The following is a 23,033-nucleotide window of genomic DNA, read 5'->3' on the forward strand; positions in this document are numbered from 1 at the left end:
CTAGAGGTTTTCAGTTTTCCATTATACATTAGATTATATTTATATACCATTTTCTCAATCAATTTTTAATTTGAGCATAGTACATCATTTGTTACTCCTATTTTTACATGTAGTTTAGTGAACTGTAGACTACGCGAGTTATTGTAACATTATTCGAAACTGCCCAAATTTCACTAGAACCGGTTAAGAAATGCGAGCTGAAGAAGAGAACAAACAGACACACACGTAAGCATTTTCGCGCAAACACTCAGTTATAATAAAAAAAAATCGCTTAAAACATTACACATAAATTATACAAGAATTAACTATCTGACGGTCCTCAAACTAGGCTGAGCCTGTATCTTGAGGACTTGGAGGTATAGCCCACAGAAATAGTAGAAGTGAGTTCAACACTATGTATGGAGACCGAGCGTATAACATTTTGCGTAGGTATACTTTGACTTCACGAGTAAAATTTAGTGATGGGAACCGCGGTCGGGAGCAGACTGAAGTTTCCGGCGAGCAATAGAGCCGTCGTGGCGTCTTTTCGCCACGCGCTGTACGTACACTCACTCCTATCGATATTATTTCTGTGGCATAGCCTATCAAATCGGCATTCCGACTCTCTCATCAAAATTATTGAATTGACATATTTTTTTGAGTTATCCTTTTAGAAATCTACATTCCTTGTGTCTTATATTCTAAAATATCTATCACAGTTCCCATTTTTTCTTATTGTCTTAAGCTCTGTTTAGGCGGTTCGAGAAATACTGTGTTAATTACATGAGAATGCGGAGTGCACAACTTTGAATTTATGAGTGGTCGATCTGAGACTTTATTCTTATCAGCTTAGGCCCTGTTTCACCATTTATTGATGAGTATTGTATGTGACAGATAAATGTGATGTTGTCTCTGTTTATTTGGACAAAACAAACAGAGAGCATCACAGATATCAGATCTGCACATAAAAATTATCAATGGGTTGTAAAACAGGTACTTAGTGTTGGGTTTAATCTCTTCTTCCGCTCTTCCCTTTACTTTTTCACTATTTGATTCTCACACTTGCGACAAAGCTAGTCGCGGCTACTTATGCTAGCCTTAAAAGAGTTACAATATAAATAAACTAATTTAGGCGAACATAAAAGTACCAACTTGATTTTACTCTCGAATTTTCTAAGCGGCAGTCGATATTGAATTAACTTTTAATTAGAATATATAAGCAGGTCAATGTATATTTATTAGCTACGCCTTAGCACGGCTTGTACAATAGCTACGACTAACTTTATCGCTATAAAACGAGAGAAGCCTGCGTCGAACCAATCTGACAGAGACACATTACAGTGCTTTCATTCTAGCATGGTGCGGGTGACACTTGATGCACGTTTCGTTTTACTCAAAAAAAAGTTGCTGCGGTCTAAATATAATAATATGGAAGTATATTTCAGTTGTAGCCTGAATATGACTGGCGTCAAATATTTGAACATAAAGAACTATGATAAACTAAATAATTTTAAGCTATCAGATTTTTATAATCAATAATTTAAATTCAAAGCACAATTAAGTGAATGCGTGTAAAGTAACACCAGTGACTCGTTTAGTGATGGGACCTAATGGATCTTGAGTTATATCGGTACATATTAATTGGTAAGTAACGAATATTCTTGCAAACTCCGTTCCAACCTAGAATTTCACTAATATTCTCATCAAAATTAGCGTAATAATCGGATTAATGATGACATTAATTATGATTAAGATTTTAAATTATTAGTTTTATCGCCTCAAGTTTCGACACTTTGACTCTCTAGTCTTGTGATATTGACAGCTGTCACCCGCACCATGCTACAATGAAAGTACTGTAATGACAGTTTTTAAAATGTAACATTTTAGTTGATCAGTCACCTTTGCTCAAGTTGAATTGTTAGATTTATTTAATGATAATTATCAGTATGATAGTTTATTATAGACCTTTATAAATAAATCTCAAATGCAAACATTTTGTAAATATTAATGTAGATCTTCGTGTTTTTTAGATCTTGCATGTTTTAGTGCATTAATTTTAAGTGGAAGTTATTTTTCATTTCTTAAATCTAGATTTAAATCGGTAGCATTTTATTGTTATATAAAATAGTTGATACAGTGACTGAGTTATATACGATGGTTATTTTTATTCGTTCGACTCTTATTATTGAATTTTAAAAATTGGAACTGACTGTACATGGTTTGCTAACTTATGTTTACTTCGTTGTAAGTATTTTTAATTAGTAGTTCTTTTTTGTATGGCGAATGAAAATATAGTATTGTGAGAAACGCGACGGACCACCGAGTATGAAATTCTAATGTTAGTTAAAATAGTTTTGTTAAAATATAAGTCTGTAGCAGTAAATAAAATGCAATAATATTGTGCCTCTTGTAAAGCAGTCTTGCCTTGTCTAATAATAGATCTAAAAATTGTAAAAAAATCTTCCAAAGATACCAATGTTCTAAAATAGTGACATAATAACAAACCAACATATTTTGAAATAGAATCTCTACTTGCAAAATATTTTTAAGTGTATTAAGTAGCAATATTTCCACTGAAATCTAGATGTCAAAGTTTAATATTAGAACTTTTTATTTTAAATCTGTCTTTTATTTGAACGTATTTAATTAAAGTTGAGGAAAATGCAAGGACATGCCCTCCGGGTTCTTACGGGCTACATAAAAAAGAAATTTTACGTATAGCGACGGGAACAGAACGTAAACGTGATTAAGGAAAGAACTAGCAAACATTAAAACGAGAAGATTTCCAATTCATAATGTATTAAAGAATGTATAAATCAGTCAATTTAACACTTAACATCAACAAAAACTGTATTTTTTTTTATAATCTAGCTAAGCCATCAAAAAAAGTGACCGCAAAATACTTTGAGACCTTTTTGGAGAAGGTTCTTGAGGGTTTCGCTAGCTGGCGCGGGTGCACTGAGCCGCGCAAAATTCGAACTTCGTAGCTTGCCATCCCGCTTATGCTTATATTATTTAATACGAGAGTGAAAGGGACGGTACGACACGAACTTCGGGCGCTTACAATCCCACCAACTTCAAACCGCGTCAGCTAGCGTAGACCTTAAGATACACTTGTACTTGGTTTGGATAGGTATTTAGTTACTAAATGTAAATAAACTTCAGCTGCCAGATTTGGTAGATTCAAGGTTTTTATACATTTTACTTATCTATCATTGTAATACAAACTAGACTAGTGTATTTCAATTCAGAAAAAATGAAAATGTTTCGATAGTTCAACGGGGAATTTCAAGATTTAAGACACCAATTGACGTTGTTTCGTTTACGTTTAGTAAAATACCTATCCAAACCAATTATAGTGGCAAAACTTAATTACGCCCGCACTATCGGGCTAGTTCTGATAGTTGCATTGCTCCTCATAGTTGCTAGAGGAGACGTAGCCACATCCAGTATCCAGTCGGTGTATCTGTCGATCCTCGTGAAGACATCAGGGTACGTTTCGTCTCCGCAGTTCTTGTTGAATGAGGAGATGCCAACGATCACTTGGCCAATGACTAGGGGTGCGCCTGAATCGCCTGCGCACATGCCGATAGGACCCTGATCGCCGGCGCAGAGGACCGCTGGGAAATAACAAATGTTTTAAAGTTTAAGCATAGAATTAACCAAAGCGCATCCACTAATGGCGGTTCACCATTAAAAAAATATCTTAATTTCATATTTATAAGTAATAAGATTTACAGTACCTGAAGCGTCCCTTTAGTCTGATACTTATGTCTAGATATTATAAATAAAGGTATTTTATAATAATAGTAACTAATCAATATAGAGAGTAACAAATAAGACGCGTAGACGTACAAATTATTAGGTCATCTATTCTGTGTGTGTGTGTGTGTGTGTGAACCATTGCACGGTTCTTTCGGGAGTTCCTGCCACGTACATTATTATTGTGGAATCAACTTCCATCAACAGTGTTTCTAGACAACTATTACATCGGGACTTTAAAGAAGGGCTAATATTATTTAAAAGCCGGCAACGACCAATGTCTCCGTGAGTTGTTGGTAAGTACTCGTGGGCGGTGGATCATTTCCCATGAGATGAACCGCATGCCCGTTTTCCTTCCTCTAATAATAATTAAAAAAACATGTATATGTATGTGACGCGTGTTAAAAGCGTATAGCGCCGATGTGGTTACAAAGCCATATACTTATACAATACAATTACTCTTTATTGTACACCAGAAATAGTAAGCGATACAGAAAACAGGTTCACAGAAAATTACAAGGTAAGCAATAAGCGGCCTTATCGCTTAAGAGCTAAGAAGAGATATATTTGATAGGATGGAGAAAAACATTCATTCGTGACATACTACTTCTAATAAGTCGCAACACTGTCAACAGAGTGGTTGTGGGCATCGGTTTAGGATCCGTAGTGAACCTTCATGACAACTGTCTTGGGAACATAGTGTGACCCTTGCCTTCCACACCGCAGTGGACAGACGGAGCTCGTAGCTGGCAATAAAGAGCGCTGCCGTCCACTGCACAACCAACCACCTGCACAACCTGCTGTTGTCCTGTTGCTGCTGTGTCTTTTGTACAATAAAGAGTTTACATACATACTGTTACAGAAAACCACCCCATTTTCGCTCTGACTGGAGCAACAAATGAATTGTTTTGGATGATTGAAAAGCACTTACGGTCGTCGATGATGACTCCAGCGACGTCACTGTACCGCTCCTGGCAGTCAGCCAGCGGGATCTTCAGCAGATTCACTGTCTTCAGCTCCTCGTTCTGGGGGCCGTCTTCCTGTAACACCAGGACATAGTTTTAAACGAGATTAACGAGATGACCAGCATTCGATTACTTTCTGATGATATTAGAATGAACTGGGGTAAATCATTTTATTGCGTTACGGCTTGCTGCAACATTATGCTAAGTGAGGCCCAAATGATAAGTACTATTCGATACCTATTTGCGTATATTTTTTAAAAATACACACAAACAGCACGCCTGTAATATTCCCAAATGGGGTAAGCAGAGCACACGAAACATTACCGCTTCGGAGCCACTTTTAGCAATTTTAGGCTTAAAGTTTGACAAAAAAGGTACAATAGTGACAGGTTGCCAGCCTGTCGCCTACGGTAGGTATACCTTAACCTATATCCTCAGTCGCCTCTTACGAAATCCACGGAAGAAATGGAGAACCACACGGGTTTTAAAAATATTACATAATAAATATCAATGCAAGCCAATCCTAATATTTAAATTCTCATTGCATTCAAGTTTTCATAAAATTGTAATGCAACGTACCGACACGAATCCCCAGCTCACAGCCTTAACCTGGGTGTAGTCTGGGAGGTACTGGTTCTGCGGGGGAATGAACAGCGCGGCGATGGTGTCAGTCATAAAGAGCGGCGAAGCCAGGAAGCAGATGGCGATGTCGCCGGCTCTCGGGTCCTGGGGAAGACTCAAACATCTTAGTCTAACATCTGGTAGCATGGTTTACGGTTGTGTTTGCTTTGAAGATGAGCTCTGTTTGAGTTCGAAACGCGTCAGTGTAATGTGGTGGTGGTGATAGATGGGTTTGTGTGATTTGTGTGTTCTTACAGCGTGGAGGTGGAGGAACTGCTTGAACACGCATATCTTACATAAGCCTATAATAGGTAAGTATCATAAAGTCGCGGGTGAGCAAAGAAATTATTTTAGTTCAATAATAATAGTGACATTAATTAGTTGATTATACTTCTGTATGACTATTAAAACAATTTAACTTAATTTTCTGTTAGAAATTCATTTATGTGTGTGTGGGGTCGCAGTTCTAACCTAAACTGCTTTGCTGCTAACTAACTTCCACCCCCAATGTCCATAAAAGGGCTGAATGTTTTAAAACGTAACAGCAATTTTGTAGTAAAGTTATAAAATAAAACAAAATACCACAAACGGGACTTATCACGCTAACACACACGAGTAATATTAACCTCGACGTTTCGGCAACATTACAGTGGCCGTGGTCACGAGTAGACATAAAATATAACAAAACGTCTGACAAACAAACTAATACGAGTATACCTAACGTTTGTAGGTCGTACGTTAGTTTACTATTTGATATAATTATTAAATAACCTATTTGCCAAAGTATACAATATTAAATGAAAATTTGTTTAGTGATTATTAGGTAAAATTAATTATTTGTAAACTGTGTAGTTGTATAAAGATAAATTTGATGAATGATGTAGGTAGTTGCCACTCGTTGGATGCGAAATGACAATTTGCTAAATGACTGGCGATGAAGATGATAGGACACTGATATTATGGCATCCTACGGAAATTTAAAAGACATTTTCACTTCTCATTCTCTTAAAACGTTACTTAGTCTCTGCGTATCTGAACTAAAGCTCCTCGTTCTCTATTACCCTATACAGGGTGGCTCATTTAGATCGGTCAGTATATGGGAAAGTCTGGAAATATAAGAATTATGTAGATCTGTTCTTAGGAACCATGTCATGGATTTTTAATAACAATAAAAACTGCATTCATACATCAAAAAAAACTTATACTCAGCTCAGGAATCGAACCCGGACGATTTGAAAATATATAATATCGATATCCAAAGAAAGAAATAAGTTTTATTTTTCAAAACAACCAGTTTCGATTCCCGTTCTGAGTACAAGTGTTTTTTTTTTAATATATGAATGCAGTTTTTCTTGTTTCTAAAATCGAAAACATGGGTCCTAAGAACAGATCTTCGTATGTCTTATAGTTTCAGACTTTCCCATACCAACCGACCTAAATGAGCCACCCTGTATGTCTAATACAGACATGTCACAACACTCTCACAGTTAATAAAATAATTCGTAGACAAGTCGGCAGCATTCAGAAATACCTATTAGGTGCTTAGTTCCGATTTTTCACGATTTAATCCGTGAATAATATTCACTAAGTATATAGGGACCATCAGCCACCACCAGTGGTGGCTATCAGTGGTCTATCAGCTTTTAAACAAGTTCCTATCAAATAGACATGATATGTCACTAAAGTCGAACTTTCAAGTTGAGAGACATGTCTATTGACATTATTTGTTTTATGACATGCAAACGATTATCAACTTGGATTTGTAGCATTCGAAGATGGCGGATGTAGACAATATCTAATTTTGCTATTTCTGTTTCTTTGGCTAGTTGAAGTATAATTTTGATAGTGTTTTATGCGGCGATTAACCTTAACAGTGAACAGTGATCCCAAAATTCTATATTGCTCTCGTGTCTAACATTTTTTAATGCGCAAGTGGTCTCCACGTGGTTTCTGGAATTTTACTATCAAGTTGCAAAAACTACAATTACCGTACAACGTCCCTCTCAAAGAGAGTTTACCTTGACACTGGCAAAATTGTCCTATTAATTAGGACAGAAAAGCCATATTTTAAAAGAGAAGAAGAATAAGAAGATTATCAACTTTAGGGTGGTAGACCACATATTTGGCTGATGGTACATCTAGTATAAGAGCTATAGTCAACTATAACCTTACCTCTTCGTAGTTAGGGTGTTTGATGAAGTCCCTGATGTCACGGATCTCCCCACCCGACATGCTTAAGGTGGATCCCGCGCGCACCTTCATATTTTCCAGAACTGCGCCACTGTTGACAATACAGCGACATTTTCGCGTCTTCAATTTTATAAATATGATTATTGAGCATGCTCTTAAACTGTGAGGCACATATGCTAGTAATGTGCAACTGTTGCGAACCAACAGATCATAAAATAGATACCTATTTATTTAATTAATTAAGTTGTTGAGTTGGTCAGGGACTATCAATGCTAGAAAGCTGTAATTTTGCACGGTTATATATGTAAACTATGCCAACAAAATGGTACAATAAAAATAAAAAATAAAATTTTTTTTTAGGGTACCTCCCATAGACGTAAAGTGGGAGTGTATTTTTTTTCTCATTCAACCATAGTGTGGGGTATCGTTGGATAGGTATTTTAAAACTATTAGGGGTTTGTTAAGACGATTTTTCGATTCAGTGATTTTTTTGTGAAATATTCAACCCCCTAACCTTTAGGGGGAGGGGGGTCAATCGGGGTCTTTAGGGCCTAAAGTACTCACGTGAAGCAGAAGCCCGAGGTCATGACGTGGAAAGACGACAGGATGGAGCCGACGCAGCGCTGCACCGTGATGCCGGGGCCAGGGTACAGGTACGTGAGGGCTACGATGTACGGGAACTCTTGGATGGAAGTAGGAGTGCCGCCGACGATGCGGCTGTCGGGCGCTGCGGAAGCTGGGTGGAAGATAACAAGTTAGGGATCTTCTATTATCACGTGAGGCTAATATGAAGGGGGATCGAAAAATTCACTAAATCTCACCAGGGCCGAGAGAGTGTAGTGAGATATCACGTGTACGCAACACGTGTGTTTACAAGCTTTTATTTAGTTTCACCTGTCCCGTTGCCTGTCTGTCTGTAGTCAAAATCTTGCACATTAAATTCGACCACCTTTCAGTAGTCTGATTGACTTGAAATTTGGCGTACTTATGTAAACTGCGTGATAATACAATTATCTGGTAGTGACATCTCGCTAGTCCAGCCAGGATCGTCTCCGCAGGACGGAACTCTTCAACGGTTAATGGCATTGGCTTGAAATTTGGTAGGTATGCAAATGTTGTTCGGATGACAATGCCAGTAAAGTTGTCAAAAACCAAAAACTTATTTTAAAAGAAAATTTGTCGTCGGCAATGGGCAGGCCATAGCACGGAGAGCAAATGGCCATTGGAGCAGAAAAGTTCTCGAAAGGAGACCGAGGATCGACAAACGCAGCGTAAGACGTCCACCAACGAGATGGACGGATGACCTGGTTAAAGCCGCGGGTTCACGGTGGATGCAGGCCCCTGCCAACCGAAGCAACGGGAGGTCTATGGGGTTTGCAGGTGGTAGGACCATGTGCAAGGTCCGCCCGGATTGCTACCACCATCTTGCTCGCTAATCCTGCCGTGAAGCAGCAGTGCTTGCACTGTTGTGTTTCTGCGTGGAGAGTAAGACAGCCGATGAAATTACTGGCACGTAAGGTATCCCATCTTAGGCCTCTAGGTTGGCAACGCATCTGCAATCCCCCTGGTGTTGCAGGTGTCTATGGGCGGTGGTGATCTCTTTGACATCCAGTCACCCGTGTGCAATTATTATTTTAGCGCCATCTAGGAAGCGCGCGGTCAAAATGGAATAGGTACAAAGTGTGACAAAGTGCCGCGGCCGGCGCCCCTAACACCGCTGCGCCCGTGTGCAACGCACCTTTCCCGGCCCGGATAATACCGGGATGGAAATACCGACCCTGTTTTTCGTGTACACGCCCATAGAAGCTTCTGTCAGTTTCTATGGGCGTGTATACAAAAAACCGGGCCGGTATTTCCATGTCGGTGTTATCCGGACCGGGAAAGAGTGTCACCCATGCAATTTAGTGTCTGATAGTGCTTTTATTTTATTTTATATGATTAAGAAACATCACTCACCAGCGACGGCGACCGCCAAAACCAAAGCTACCAGTTTAAACGCCATGACCGCGGCTAGGGGTAGGTACGGAGCAAATGCAGCCCCCGCGAACACGGCAACGCTTTTAACGCACTCTTAATCTGTACTTAAATCTTTATCCTGCCCGCTGCAGTACTTACAACGATATACAGGGGGCGTAGGATTTCAGATAAGTAATTTAAAGAATAGAATAAAGAATTGAGAATATTTTATTTGCCAAAATTCACTACAATGAGAAAATACATGAAAACTTGAAACAATATATTTATGTAATTTTTACATTATATTCTTAATATTATAAATGTGAAAGTATGATTATCCGTTACCTCTTCATGCTTAAACTGCTAAACCGATTAAAATAAAATTTTGTATAAAGATCTAGCTTTGAGATCTTGAACATAGGATAGTTTTTATCATACATAGCAAGGGTATAGCAAGACTACAACAGAGAGATTTCTCTCCAGATGCAGATGCGGCAGATGTTAAGTATGCCTGGGAACCTAAGTCCGAAGAAAGAGCGAAGTCGTATTAATTATTTGCGTAAGAGTTGAGAGACTTCGATGGCGCGATGAGTTTCTATATTTGCTCACTAGATGGCTCTAGCAGTCGCTACGCTATTTTGTTTGTAATTCTGCGTATTAATTGTCACCGCTACATTTACGTGCTCTCACACGTTTTATTAGGTCGGTAGCTAATGATCTTTTAATTTTGTAATAGAATCGATAAATAATTACCTAATTTTCAGCCATATTTATGATATTAACAGGCTTTTATGCGGAGTTGAATGGCGGTCTACCACTGCATTTCCTTCGGCACTTCCTGCCACGTACAGTGAAATTGTGGAATCAACTTCCTTCTTATTTTTTTTATTTTTGAACAACCTGTATTTAGGTTAGGTAGGTCTGCCAAAAATAGAGGAAACGCCTCTGATAAGTACAACAATAATCTTGCACGTACCAATTATCTAACGAATGTAGGTAAACTTATTTAATTATCAATTTAATCCACAATTTCTTGTAATTCATTTGCTAATTAATTATATCAGATCGTATATAGAATAGGTAGTGCCACAAGAGTTGAAGTGAGTGACACACACAGCTACATGAAGAACTGATTGCACAAAAGGAGAATGATTGAATGAGTGAATGTCAAAATCCCGCTGTCATTACATGACATAATGTTCTTGTGTGCGTGACCTCAACTCTGGTGGCACTACCTATAGTAACGAAGCGATGGTATTTAAAAGGAGGAGCTAGGAGGATATAAATAAAATAAATTAATGAACTGAGAACAATTACTTTGCTCACCCGCGGTCTTACAGTAGGTAAAGTCTATGCATCAAATGTGTGCATGCATGCAGCTCCTCCACCTCCACAATGTAAGAAATAGAACACACAAAAATCGCTCAAACCAAATTATCACCATCTGACACGCTTCGAACTCAACCAGAGTTCATCCTCAAAGCAACACCCGTTCACCATGCTAAATAGACACAAAGAGAGCAAATATATAAGCATGTTAGGTGAGGCAGAGATGTGAGCAAAGTACCTACCTATAATGTTTTTAGTTCATTGACATGGATGTCCGCAAAATAAATTATTAAATAAAGTAGGTAAGTAGTCGTTGACTCAAATACGACAATTTACCAATCTCATGTAGGTAGTGACAGTGACCATAATAGAGCCACCGGCCGTCCTAGAGTACACATATTTTTGATCAAATGTTTGCTCAGAAGTTTAAGAACTCAACTGTAATAGATAGGTACAGTCAACGTCATAAATAAGTGATCATTTCTGTACCTTGTCGCTTTCAGTCGTTACACAATTACGTATGGCTTTTCAAACATGACGTTAAAGTGACAAGTTGACTGTACCGTCGCTAGAGATAACACAGCTAGCTCAGGTATGTACAATGGTCGAATTTCTTTAACTGGAGGCCCTTTGACAGTGTGATGTGGCGCTGGTTATTCGCTGCACTGTCACGCACACTGTCCCTGTTTTCTTCCAGTTGATTTAAAAATCCATCAATAAACTATATTCGTGGAACCTTAAATTACTTATGTAGGTACCTACATGCCGTAGCCGATGTCGATGGTTATAGGTACCTACAGCGTGGCAAGGTGTTGGAATGATAAGTAGGTAAAAGTAAAAAAAAATGTTTGTTTCTTTCTATGTTTAATAAATTAGTTGACTAATTAACTTCATTAAAAAGCAGAAAAAACTAAGCACAATGTATTACACAGCAAGACTATCTTGCATTATTATGTCGAAAAATCGTCAGCACTTACTTACTAGCTCTCTTTCATTTGGTTAAAAAATGAAAGAGATGCATGCATTTGACACATGAGTATGAGAAAGTGAAGTGTGGTGAAGTGCCGCCCTTAACTGCAGGGCTACTACGAAACTCGAAACTCGAAGTTCGTGTAGTGCGCGATCTCTCTGACACTTAAACTATTCAATACAAGAGCGAGAGGGACCGCACAATACGAACTTCGAGTTTCGAGTTTCGTAGTAGCCCTGCTGCTGCTGTCAAAAAAGAGAAATTATAAAATATACAGAGCGACTACTTATTATTTTACCCCAAAATAAAGGTTAATTCGATCATTGACGTGGAATTATAGTGCTGGATACAGAAGATTAATAGATAGGTAGTATAAAAACTGACATGAGCTTCTATAGGTGTGTAGATGAAAAACAGGGCAGGTATTTCCATATATATATTATCCGAGCCGGTAACTAGTGTCACAAATTCTTTTTTAATGTTTTTTTATTCTGGACTATGGAACAACTCGTGACCGACCGGACTCTCTTTGGCGGTAAAGAAAACTCTTTCATTTTTTTAAATTAATTGATGCTACTTAAATATCTGATATTTTTTTCTGTTAATTAGAAAGGTTCGAACCTATTCCTATCGATAAAAAAAGTTTCAAGCGTTTCAAATATTTTCATCCATTCCCCATTGTTCGGTATCATATATTTTTGTATTATTTGTTTAATATAAGTTCTTATCTGATTGAATAAGTAGATATTCACTTTCAACGACGTCATACTTATACAAACCCATCTCATCATCATCATCATAGCTACAAAATTGATTGACGGCGAGCGGCGCGGCGGCGGCGAGCGACGGCCCTACATAGTTTACGCACACATTTGGCGCGTGTACAGACGTTATGTTGTTCATGTAGTAGTAGCAGGCTATCTCGCGCGGGCGGTTGTCTGGACTGTCAGGCTCACGGGCCTGCAGGGCTACTACGAAAGTCGAAGTTCGTATCGTACCGTCCCTCTCGCTCTCCTATTAAATAGTATAAGTGTCAGAGGGACCGCACGACACGAACTTCGAGTTTCGAGTTTCGTAGTAGCCCTGCAGCTACTAGATTATTATACTGTCACGCAATTTATATAAGTATGCCAAATTTCAAGTCAATCCGACTACTGAAAGTTGGTAGAATTTAACTTGCAAGATTTAACTACGGACAGTCTCAGATAGACAAATAGACAGATAACAGGACAGGTGAAACTACATCAAAGCTTGTACCTATGTAATCCATATATATACTAATATTATAAATGTGAAAGTGTGTGTGCTTGTATGTTTGTCTGTCTTTTACCTCGAAACGGAGCAACGGATTGACGTGATTTTTGGCATAGAGATAGTTTATGGGCCAGAGAGTGACATAGGCTACTTTTTATCCCGGAAAAATGCACAGTTTCCGATGGAACAGCGCGCGATAACCGAATTCCACGCGGGCGAATCCGCGGGCAAAAACTAGTAGTAAATAATCGAAACAAATTTTTATGGTTGTATTTTAGGGCAGGGTTACTCAAAGTGGGGTACGCGAACCCTTAGGGGTTCGCTATTCGACGGTAGGGGGTTCGCGACAAGGTTTACGTGACTCCAAAAACCACCAGGCTGCAAGACTAGCAAGATAAGATGATGAAGGTTGGTTTTTGGAGTCTTTTCGTATTTTTTATTTTTAGTTTCTCCAACAGTCAAGGGGGGGGGGTAGGGGTTCGCTATCGTCTAGAAACTTTAACAGGGGTACGTGGAGCCATAAGTTTGAGAAACCCTGTTTTAGGGTAAACGTAGCGCACAACGTGGCAACACCGCTTAGTAGCGCGCTGTCGTCGGACCTAGTGACGACCGTCATACAATCAGAAATCAAAGTTTACATGTTTTTTCTCGAATTATCGCTTTAAATCCTCTAATTATCACAAACTGTCATCCTAGTGATTATGTGTTATCATCTAGTGTGCGCAAGAGGTGCCTGATAAGGGTAAGCCGCTGTTTATTCGCTTTATTTGTACATGTCAGACGGGATGTTCTTAAAAGGTGTTTTTAAGTTAAGTTTAGGCTTCTTATTGGTTTCGTTAACTAGTGACGGAGAGTTACATATTCGGCCTCCTGCCAAACTCGTGTTTACACTAAATTTATTTATTTATGCCGTTGCAACTTTATCGCGACTTCTGCGATCATATTTCGTACCTACTACTTGCTTCTAGGACCGGTCCTATTCGTTCTTTCCATGAAATCGGCCTGTTGAATTTTTATTAGAATGTGTTTAGATGTCACTTGTTGAATTAGCATCAAAATAATATTCAGTTCATTGTAGTTAGAGTTGTTTAGGACGTGACATTGGGAGTAATCTAAGTGGAGATTACCTATCTTAATGTTTGTTGACCTACTAGGTTCGGCATCCAGATTTATAGTGTGTGTCACACTTGAAAATAAAAATAAAACAAGCTGTCAACTTAAACAAATATACAATAAAAAAATATGCTTCTTTTTATTTTTTTATTGAAATTGATGCATGCTTTCATTTTAATTAGTAAAATAGTTAGGTTAAGTAGTTTGATACTTCAGTGGTCATAATCTTCTTGTGCTACTTTGCATAAATCTAACCTATTTATATTAAGTTGTAATTTAGAAGCATATAATTGTCAGATATAGTGGCAGAAAGATGGGGTGGCCTTTGCTAGCATGGGACACTCAAAAGGATGCTAAAATAAGTTGTAAATGTAAAATTTGCAATAAGATTTCAAATAAAAAAATATTTATTTAAATTTATTCCAAAAAACAACATCTTTTAATGTCTTATTAACTAGAAACCCTTTTCCTTAATAAATATACCTGTGTTGTAGGAGAATAAACAGGGCTCTCCCCCTTCATTGCTATGATGTTAAAATTAGATGAACACTTAATGAAAAATCTTGTTATGTTTATGTCTAATTGGATTTTAACAATACTTAATTAGATACTTTAGAACAAAATAAATAATTTTATAAGTTTAAAAAAAATAGGGTGGCCTAACTTTACTTCATAAAGGTCAACTTTAGCATTTTTTTTAACTTTAATTTAGCACTTGAAGATGTCAGTAATATTACAATTTATACTAGCTGGCATGCTCAACAAATCCTGTTAAATGTTTAAATTCAACATATTTTGTCAAATAAACTTATTTATCCAAATCCAAAAGATTGTTTAAGTAGAATATTATTATGCTACTTAACATTGTAAACAGTTAATTATGTATAGTTACTTTTTCACACAAGAACTACTTAACAAAAATTAAGAAATCATTAAATTGCCTATTAAAATTAGAGTATAATTAATGAAGAATTGTACTCTAATTGCAATTGTTTGTGCAATTAAAACTCAATTAGGTGTTGTAAAAATAAATATACCTGGTTATAATTATTATTGTAATATTTAAAATAAATATAACTTTATACATTTTGAACTTGAACAATTGTGGCTATACCCTACAAGGGTGCATAATATTGTCATAATTAGAATGTCATAATGTTTTATGCCAAAAAATGATATTTTTCATGAAATTTAGTAAATAGAGAGTAATACTTGCTTCCTAGGAAATTGAATAGTTAATTTAGGGGATTAAAATTAACTTTTTTCAAGGTGATACATAAAATAAATTCATTTTACTGAATTTTTTTTTGATTAATTTTTAAATAAGACAACTAACTAAAACTAGAATTAAAATCAAAATTTAAATTTAAATCAAAATTTTAAATTAAATGAAATGTCCACATCAATTAGAAGTAAAATCTTTCTTCATTGACCAAATATAGTACATCATCATCATCATCATCCCAGCCTATAAACGTCCCACTGCTGGGCACCGGCCTCCTCTCAGAACAAGAGTGCTAATATAGGAGGGGAATATAGTACAGTTTTATCTTAAATAGTAAGAAAGTAAAAGAAAATTCATTTTACTTAACACATATTTCAGCTAGTTAGGTGCATATACATTCTTCATCAACCAGCTAGCAGTCAGGTGGTCCTCGAATGTACATACATAGACCTCCAATTCTACTTTTATGTCCCAGACTAGTCTTCTCTATTTTATAGTATCATCTACCCATCCTTTAATTCAATACCCTTTTTTCCCAATACTGGGATACCATTACATAGACTCATCGTTATCATCATCATCCCATCCATAAGGCTGTTGGACATAGGCCTCCCCCATAGACCACCAGTTGCTTCATTTGGCAGCGGCCGTCATCCACCGTGAACCCGGGGCTTTAACCAGGTCATCCATTCATGTTACATAGACTATCAACAATCAATTAAAGCTCAACAAACCATTCAGCATTCTGTCAGAGCCAGAGCACCAATTATCGGTACATTACAATACAATTGTTGGAACATGATCTTAATTGGTCTAAATGCGTAGTGTCTGCTTCTAACTGTACTAATTAATTGACCAGTAACAAGACTGCACTGTATTGAAGCAAGGCTGTTTAGTGGAAGTCTTAGCTGTAGTGAAAATGTATACATATTTTTAAAATAGGCTGGTTTTTTTTATTGTTTTTTTTGTATGCAATGTATATGTAAACATTTAACCAGTCATGTGTCGGCTTCCTCCTACAGAGGTTTGCTCTCAAATGTCCTCAGACAGAGAAGAGGTGTCCGTTTTCATGTAGACAATATGGTGGTGCAAATAAGTTAGGGACCACTGCAGTGAGGATATGTGATGGGTTAAGGAGCTAGTCTCTAGCATGGCTTCAAAACAGTGTTGATAATACTTTAATACTGGTATTATTTGTACCAAATTCAAGCCTTGGTTCCATCATGTTCCATCTAACTATACCCCTTTTTTAAACTACACAAACACAATGTTTTGGTTTTTTTTTGAGATCGACTTAAAATTGATTACAAATATATTGACAATAGAATTATAGTCAACAAAAAGTCCTCTTCTAAGTTGCTACACTCGGGATAAAAGTAGTCATGGTAACCCATTGAGGATCACAAGTGAATGACTCTCTTAGGAAAATGGTGTGATGAGATGAAATTCCGCTTGCCTTCCATACCACATTGCAGTGCTGTAATAAAAAAAACTTGTATTAGAAATTCTAAATTAAATCTTATAGTAACTTACAGCAGTCCAATATAATATAATATAGCAAGATTGACGAATGAAGGTGAAGGTTGCGGGCACCGATGTGGGCAGCATAGGACCTGAAGTTGTGGAACTCTTTGGAGGACTATGTCCGGCAGTGGATGTCGCAGGCTGATAGATAAAATATACAGGCTTTTAGAAAGACACCCCTGGATAAATGGTAGTATGAAAGGAATCTGTACCCTTTGTGTAAGTTTTCGGTTACAAAATAAGTCTCTATCGCGTTCGCGTTAAAATCTCAATTTGTATGGAAACACGAACATCGCAATCGCAAACGTTCCGCTAGAGACGCTGTTCGTGTTTCCATACAAATTGAGATTTTAACGCCAACGCGATCGAGACGTATTTTGTAACCGAAAACTTACACTAAGGGTACTGAAAGAAATGAATACAAATAAAATATAATTTTGAAGATTTATTTTAGTAGAACCAAAGAGTAATCCATAGTAGAACCATAATAAGGTGTGTTTACATTCACCACCCCCCTTTATCCCAGGGGTAACAAATAACAAAAATCATAGAAACAAATCAATATTCTTCTGAAAGCCAATTAATATAGATAGACCCTATAGTCCATAGCCTTAGTCTTTGATGAATACTTTTTTGTATTTTTCTAACACATATTTTTGACTAGCTTTTGTCCGCGGCTTCGCTCGCGTGGAATTCGGCTATCGCGCGCTGTTCCCTCGGGAACTGTGCATTTTTTCCGGAATAAAAAGTACCCTATGTCACCTCTGGCCCATAAACTATCTCTATGCCAAAAATCACGTCGATCCGTCGCTCCGTTTTGACTTGAAAGACGTCGTGGTCGTGCGTGCGTGTGTGTTACTACTTCACGTTAAAACGGCTGGACGGATTTTAATAAAATTTGAGGTGTAAATAGCTGGACGTCTGAAGTAAGACAAGCTACTGTCTATCGGGATAAAATCTCATTAGTTGAGTATAGTCATGATGATGATGAAATCTGGCATTGTTGCTTACTTGCTTACAAATCATACAATAGACCGCGATGTATTTTTTCGGAATTCCCACGGGAATTTCGTAAAACCCGGAATTTCAATATAACTGAGCGATCTAATGAATTACCTACGCATGCGGAGCCGCGAGTAAAAACTGGTACTTACTATTATTAGACCATTGAATAGTTTTGATTAATACCTAAGCCTGACTCCGACTCAGTAGACTCGACTCTTGTGAAAATAGTAAAAGAGCGTAGGCAACGCGTTTAACGTGCAGTTACAATACTCATTATATAGCGTTATTTTGAGCCGCGTTGCGTTGAGTCGTGATTGTGTGTGAATTTAATTCGTTTAGTGCTAGACAAATGAACCGCTGTGCAGTTCAGTTTCCACAAGTTATTAATCAGTCCCACTAAAATACCTGTCCTATTGTGTATAGTGCGCAAAAATAGTGTTCTTTATCTTATGAGTATGACAATGTGCTTCATGTTTATGTTTGAGTGTGTGCTGCGTTATGCCCGCAAAAGGACACTTTCTAGCGTTCTTTGGCTAGATAAGTTTCGCTCTCTTATTTTATTGTTTATTTATGCTCCAGAGCAGTGGTTTCCCATTTCTAAAGGTTAAGTGTAAGTAGCAAGTTGATTGCACGTAGGGTTACCAGATGAAAATTTCAAAACTCCAGAGAAGAAGCCTGATTTCCGTCAAAAAATCCGGTGAATTTGTCGCAGTTTTTTTTCTAAGTTTTTTTTTTATTTAGCAAATTAAAAAAAGTCACATTATTATAATATTGATATTATTGTGATCTCGGCGGTCATGTTCAGTTCACGCGGGACACAACATGACCAAAGTTGATTTCTCAATTATTCTCTATAATGTATAAACAAGATTATTTTTCTTTTTTTCTTCTTTTTGATAAAAAGATGTAAAAAATCCTGTACTTTGTTGAAAATTGTAAAAATCCTGAGATTTCCAAAATCTGGCCGGACGGAACCCTGAGAAGAGTCTCAAAATTCTGTGATCTCCGGACAAATCCTGAGATATGGTAACTCTAATTGCACGGTAGCGTAGCCTAGTTAGTGATTTAACCCTTTCAAACAGAGGACCGTGGGTTCACAGGCTCACATGTATACGAACTACGAAGCTATTTATTTGTGCGTGTCGATCCCAATCCGCACTGCTGCACTGAGAGCTGCAGTCCAAGCTTTCTCATTCGTGGAGAGTTATGCCTAGCTGTAGTAGGTTTATAACCCAGAGAGCTGATGATGAAGCTGCAGCAAAAGTAAATAAACAATTGTAGAGCACGACATACTTACTCTACTTACGCGACTACTACATGGGGCAGCGCCGCCTTTAGGTAGTGCCCGCGTGGGAACTATGGCCCAAGCCCTCTTGTTCTGAGAGGAGGCCTGTGCCCAGCAGTGGGACGTATATAGGCTGGGATGATGAATATGTTGCATAAAATCGAATCTCATAATTTCGTTTCTCATAACAACCTTGAGCAGAATCATCATATCACCGAATTACTTTTCGCATATATTTTTTCTCATACTATCATTTCTCATAATTTTGTAAAGCAGAATATTGACATCACATTATATCGATGAGAATAATATTTATATGTTCGCATAGTTGCTACGCAGAAAGACATATCTCATAATATTACTTTGCATAAGGATAATAAAAATGGCTCAGTATAATGCTGAAGCGCTAAAAACACCCCAGCGGTGTTTTAATTGTAGTTCTATATTAACCTAACCTTTATTGGCAGCAGTAAGAATCTGGCGCTTCGCCGGCCACTGCGGGGGCACGCTCGCTTCGCTCGCTCGGCTCGCGCGCTGTTGTGGTCGCAGTTCTAACCTAACCCAACCTACTATCTAGCTGCTGTTCTGTTCTGGCGCTTTGCCTGCTGCTGTTACAGCACGCAGTATTTTGCTATGCCATTATGCCATATAAAAAGCGGTGATACTAATGTTCTGCTATTTAATATTCTGCAGAAGAATATTCGGCGATAAGAGTGTTCTGCTATTTAATATTCTGAGAAATGACTATTATTCGAACTGATAATTATACAAAGTTATGATTATGCAAAAGTATCATTCGGCGAAAAAAAAAATGAGATACCTGTTATGCGAAGTGTATTTCGGAGAATCGATATTATGCAAGATAAAGGGAACCCCATATTTTTATTTTGCACTGGAAAGTGGAAGGCGCCCCTTGTCATCTGGCGCCTAGAGCGAGTGCTCCTCTTGCACTACCCCAGGGCCGGCGTTGACCTAGGGAAAGGTAATAAAATAAAGGGTGTGTTCTTTCTGTTGACTGAACATGCGACATAGTAGTGTGACTGTAGCACGACTGTAGACAAGTAAAGATTGGTTTTTGGAGTCTTTTTTTGTATTTTTTTATTTCAACTCCATATTTTGGTTACTTTTACGGTCATCACGTAAAATCCATATCGAAAATACAAACTGAAACATAGATGCACAGAAAAACCAGAAAAAGAGAGCAGCGCTGGGAATCGAACCCAGGGCTTCAGCATTCCGTGCTGCGTGCCATACCCCTACATTACCACTGGACAGGGAGTACAGACACGAATTTTTCCTATGCACCACATATATCAGCTTGTTTGTTTCTTATTTAGTCACTTAAGCAGCGACACTAGCGACATTTATGTGTTTAGCCCTCATCGAGAAACTTTTTTAAACACTCCATTGGAACTAACCGCTCACCCGGACAAGAGATGTCGCTATTAATCAATCAAATTAAGGTTGGTTTTTGGTTGAGGACCTGGGTTCGATTCCCAGCGTTGGTCTCTTTTTTTTGGTTTTTCTGTGCATCTATGTTTCAGTTTGTACTTTCGATGTAGACAAGTAATCTTTAAAATACAATGTTTGTATGTAAATTGATAGGTTGTCTTAGAAACTTGCAAGTCGAAATTTACAGTAGACGACATGGAAGTAGATCCTAAAATCATATTTACCTCTCGCTCGTTTGAGACAAATGTAAGCAAGAGAGTAATATGATTTCGGGTTATAGGTACTTTCGTGCCATTTAAATAAATAAATAATAAATATCACGAGATAATTCACACCAATTGACCTAGTCCCAAAGTAAGCTTAGCAAAGCTTGTGTTATGGGTACTAAGCAACGGATAAATATAATAATATAGATAGATATATACTTAAATACATATTAAACACCCAAGACCCGAAAACAAACATTCGTATTTTTCATACAAATATCTGCCCCAACACGGGAATCGAACCCGGGACCTCAAGCTTCGTAGTCAGGTTTTCTAACCACTAGGCCATCCGGTCGTCCGAGCCATTTACTATACGCAATGATCGAATTGACTTGTATTTGATTGAAACGACAATGTACTAAATATAGTTAAAAAGTACAATAAACAAGAAAAAATACTTGTACAAAAATTTATTTGGTATATATTTTTAAAAATATTGACCTTTTCTTTTTTTAGAACCACTGCTCTAAGTTAAATAAAGGATTAAAATGAAAGAGCGCACGTTTAATTTTATGTTAAAAGTAATGACAATAGGTAAACTTGTTCAATGAGTTATATATGAAGTAACACAATGAGTGGCGCGGCCTTGGATGTATGTAAGTACCTATTCAATATGTATATGTAAAATTAAAATACCTAACGGTGTTATCTAATGGCCAATATCAATAAGTATTTACAAGTTTTTGCTAGAACTACAGGAAATGAAACTGGATTTTGTTTTATTGAGACTTTAATTTATAGTTTCTGAGAGAATGGTTTACCTTACTAAGGTAATTTGTTACTTATATTAAATGTTATTATAACGGATAACTCACGTCTTAAACCGAGTTTAGCTCGACATGTTTCGGGCTATTTCGTAGCCCTTCCTCTCAGGAGCACGCGACTCGGCGGCTTTCGCAACACGCACATTACGCGCCACCGCTCTGCTCGCACGACTGTCCCAGCAGAGCTTAAATAGCCCGAAACATGTCGAGCTAAACTCGGTTTAAGACGTGAGTTATCCGTTATAATATCATTTAATATGAGTGAGTCTCACGGTAGTTTCATGTTCAAAATTTGTTACTTACTAATATTTGTTTTAAATGTTGTCAATAATCTAAAGCGAATTAGATGCAGTTCCGTAAGTATATATTTGCGGTGTATAAGACATGTACCAATAGAGAATGAGATATCACCTTACTGTTTTTATTTTAATTTTCCGAGCTAAAATAAATAAATAAAAATTTTGTCCAAACATAATCAGCCTGTGCATTAAGCTGACAAGATGTTTTATTCTTTCAGTCAAGTGAAAATTATTGTTTGTCATTAACGTCATATCATATCATATCATTTGGCGGGAATAATTTTGGAAGGTATTGTAAAGTGGATATATTCACGCTGTCATCGTTCATCCACCATTACCTCTCATTTCGTTTTCTAGATTTTTTTACCTTACGGTCACGAGCGTTAATTTGAGACCCATCTCCTCAAAAAATCCTTTGAATTGTCATACAAAATGACAGATATTCTCATGACCGTACAACGGTAAAACCCACTAGACTAGATATTGTCAAAATTGTCCTCCGAAGCACAAAAATAAATAAACATAAGCACATCAACAAAGCCATATTTTTTAAACTTTCTATTGTGAAGTGGCCAGTGTTATAGTTCAATCAAGTTCAAAGGTTCCGTAAGATAATCAAAGAGGTATTAATCACTTTTGTTTATCTCATTAACAGTGTTACGTTACGAATAATGTAGTAAAGTTGTTTCTATAAACTATTGAACATGAAGTTTTCAATATTTTTTCTTAAATGGACTCCAAGAGCCTAGTACCTACTATCAGCTCAAAAAATATTGAAACCTAATCTGTTGGCACCTTATTTATACATATACGGTGTAATCAAATTCTTCCGCAATATTTCAGGAAGTTACTGGGTTAGTTTGACTTTGACTGAAAGTCCCTGTAAAGGTATGATTGGTTTTTTGGAGTCTTTTAATATTTTTTATTTCAACTCCAAATTTGTTACTTTTACGGGTATCCCGTGAAACCATATCGAAAAGCCAGCGGTGGTGTAGGGGTTATAGCACGCAGCACGGATTGCTGAGGACCTGGGTTTGATTCCCAACGCTGGCTGGTCTCTTTTCCTGGTTTTTC

The 23,033-nt window shown here is 37.4% G+C and overlaps 2 protein-coding genes and 1 long non-coding RNA gene across 3 annotated transcripts in view; 1 reads left to right on the forward strand and 2 right to left on the reverse strand.

Moving 5' to 3' along the window:
* Positions 1-2,761: 2,761 nt before the first annotated feature.
* On the reverse strand, positions 2,762-9,576 carry LOC141438671 (trypsin, alkaline C-like). Its single transcript, XM_074102558.1, has 6 exons — positions 9,474-9,576; positions 8,082-8,253; positions 7,500-7,608; positions 5,286-5,432; positions 4,673-4,781; positions 2,762-3,599 (listed from the first exon to the last, which is right to left on the reverse strand). Exons 1-6 carry the CDS (start codon positions 9,517-9,519, stop codon positions 3,352-3,354), a joined length of 831 nt encoding a protein of 276 aa, XP_073958659.1. The 5' UTR covers positions 9,520-9,576; the 3' UTR covers positions 2,762-3,351.
* A 4,014-nt stretch (positions 9,577-13,590) lies between these two features.
* The window catches only part of Itpr (Inositol 1,4,5,-trisphosphate receptor), a 185,009-nt gene continuing 175,566 nt past the window's right edge, over positions 13,591-23,033 (forward strand). Inside the window, exon 1 of the mRNA XM_074102562.1 lies at positions 13,591-13,768. The gene's annotated coding sequence lies outside the window, so the exon portion shown is untranslated. The remainder of the gene's footprint in view (positions 13,769-23,033) is intronic.
* On the reverse strand, positions 16,709-22,441 carry LOC141438815 (uncharacterized). The gene is made up of 3 exons (XR_012452513.1): positions 22,327-22,441; positions 19,999-20,150; positions 16,709-16,841 (listed from the first exon to the last, which is right to left on the reverse strand). It is a non-coding gene; the product is annotated as an uncharacterized lncRNA (long non-coding RNA).

The sequence above is a fragment of the Choristoneura fumiferana genome, chromosome 19 (assembly GCF_025370935.1).
Source record: "Choristoneura fumiferana chromosome 19, NRCan_CFum_1, whole genome shotgun sequence".
Taxonomy (NCBI): domain Eukaryota; kingdom Metazoa; phylum Arthropoda; class Insecta; order Lepidoptera; family Tortricidae; genus Choristoneura; species Choristoneura fumiferana.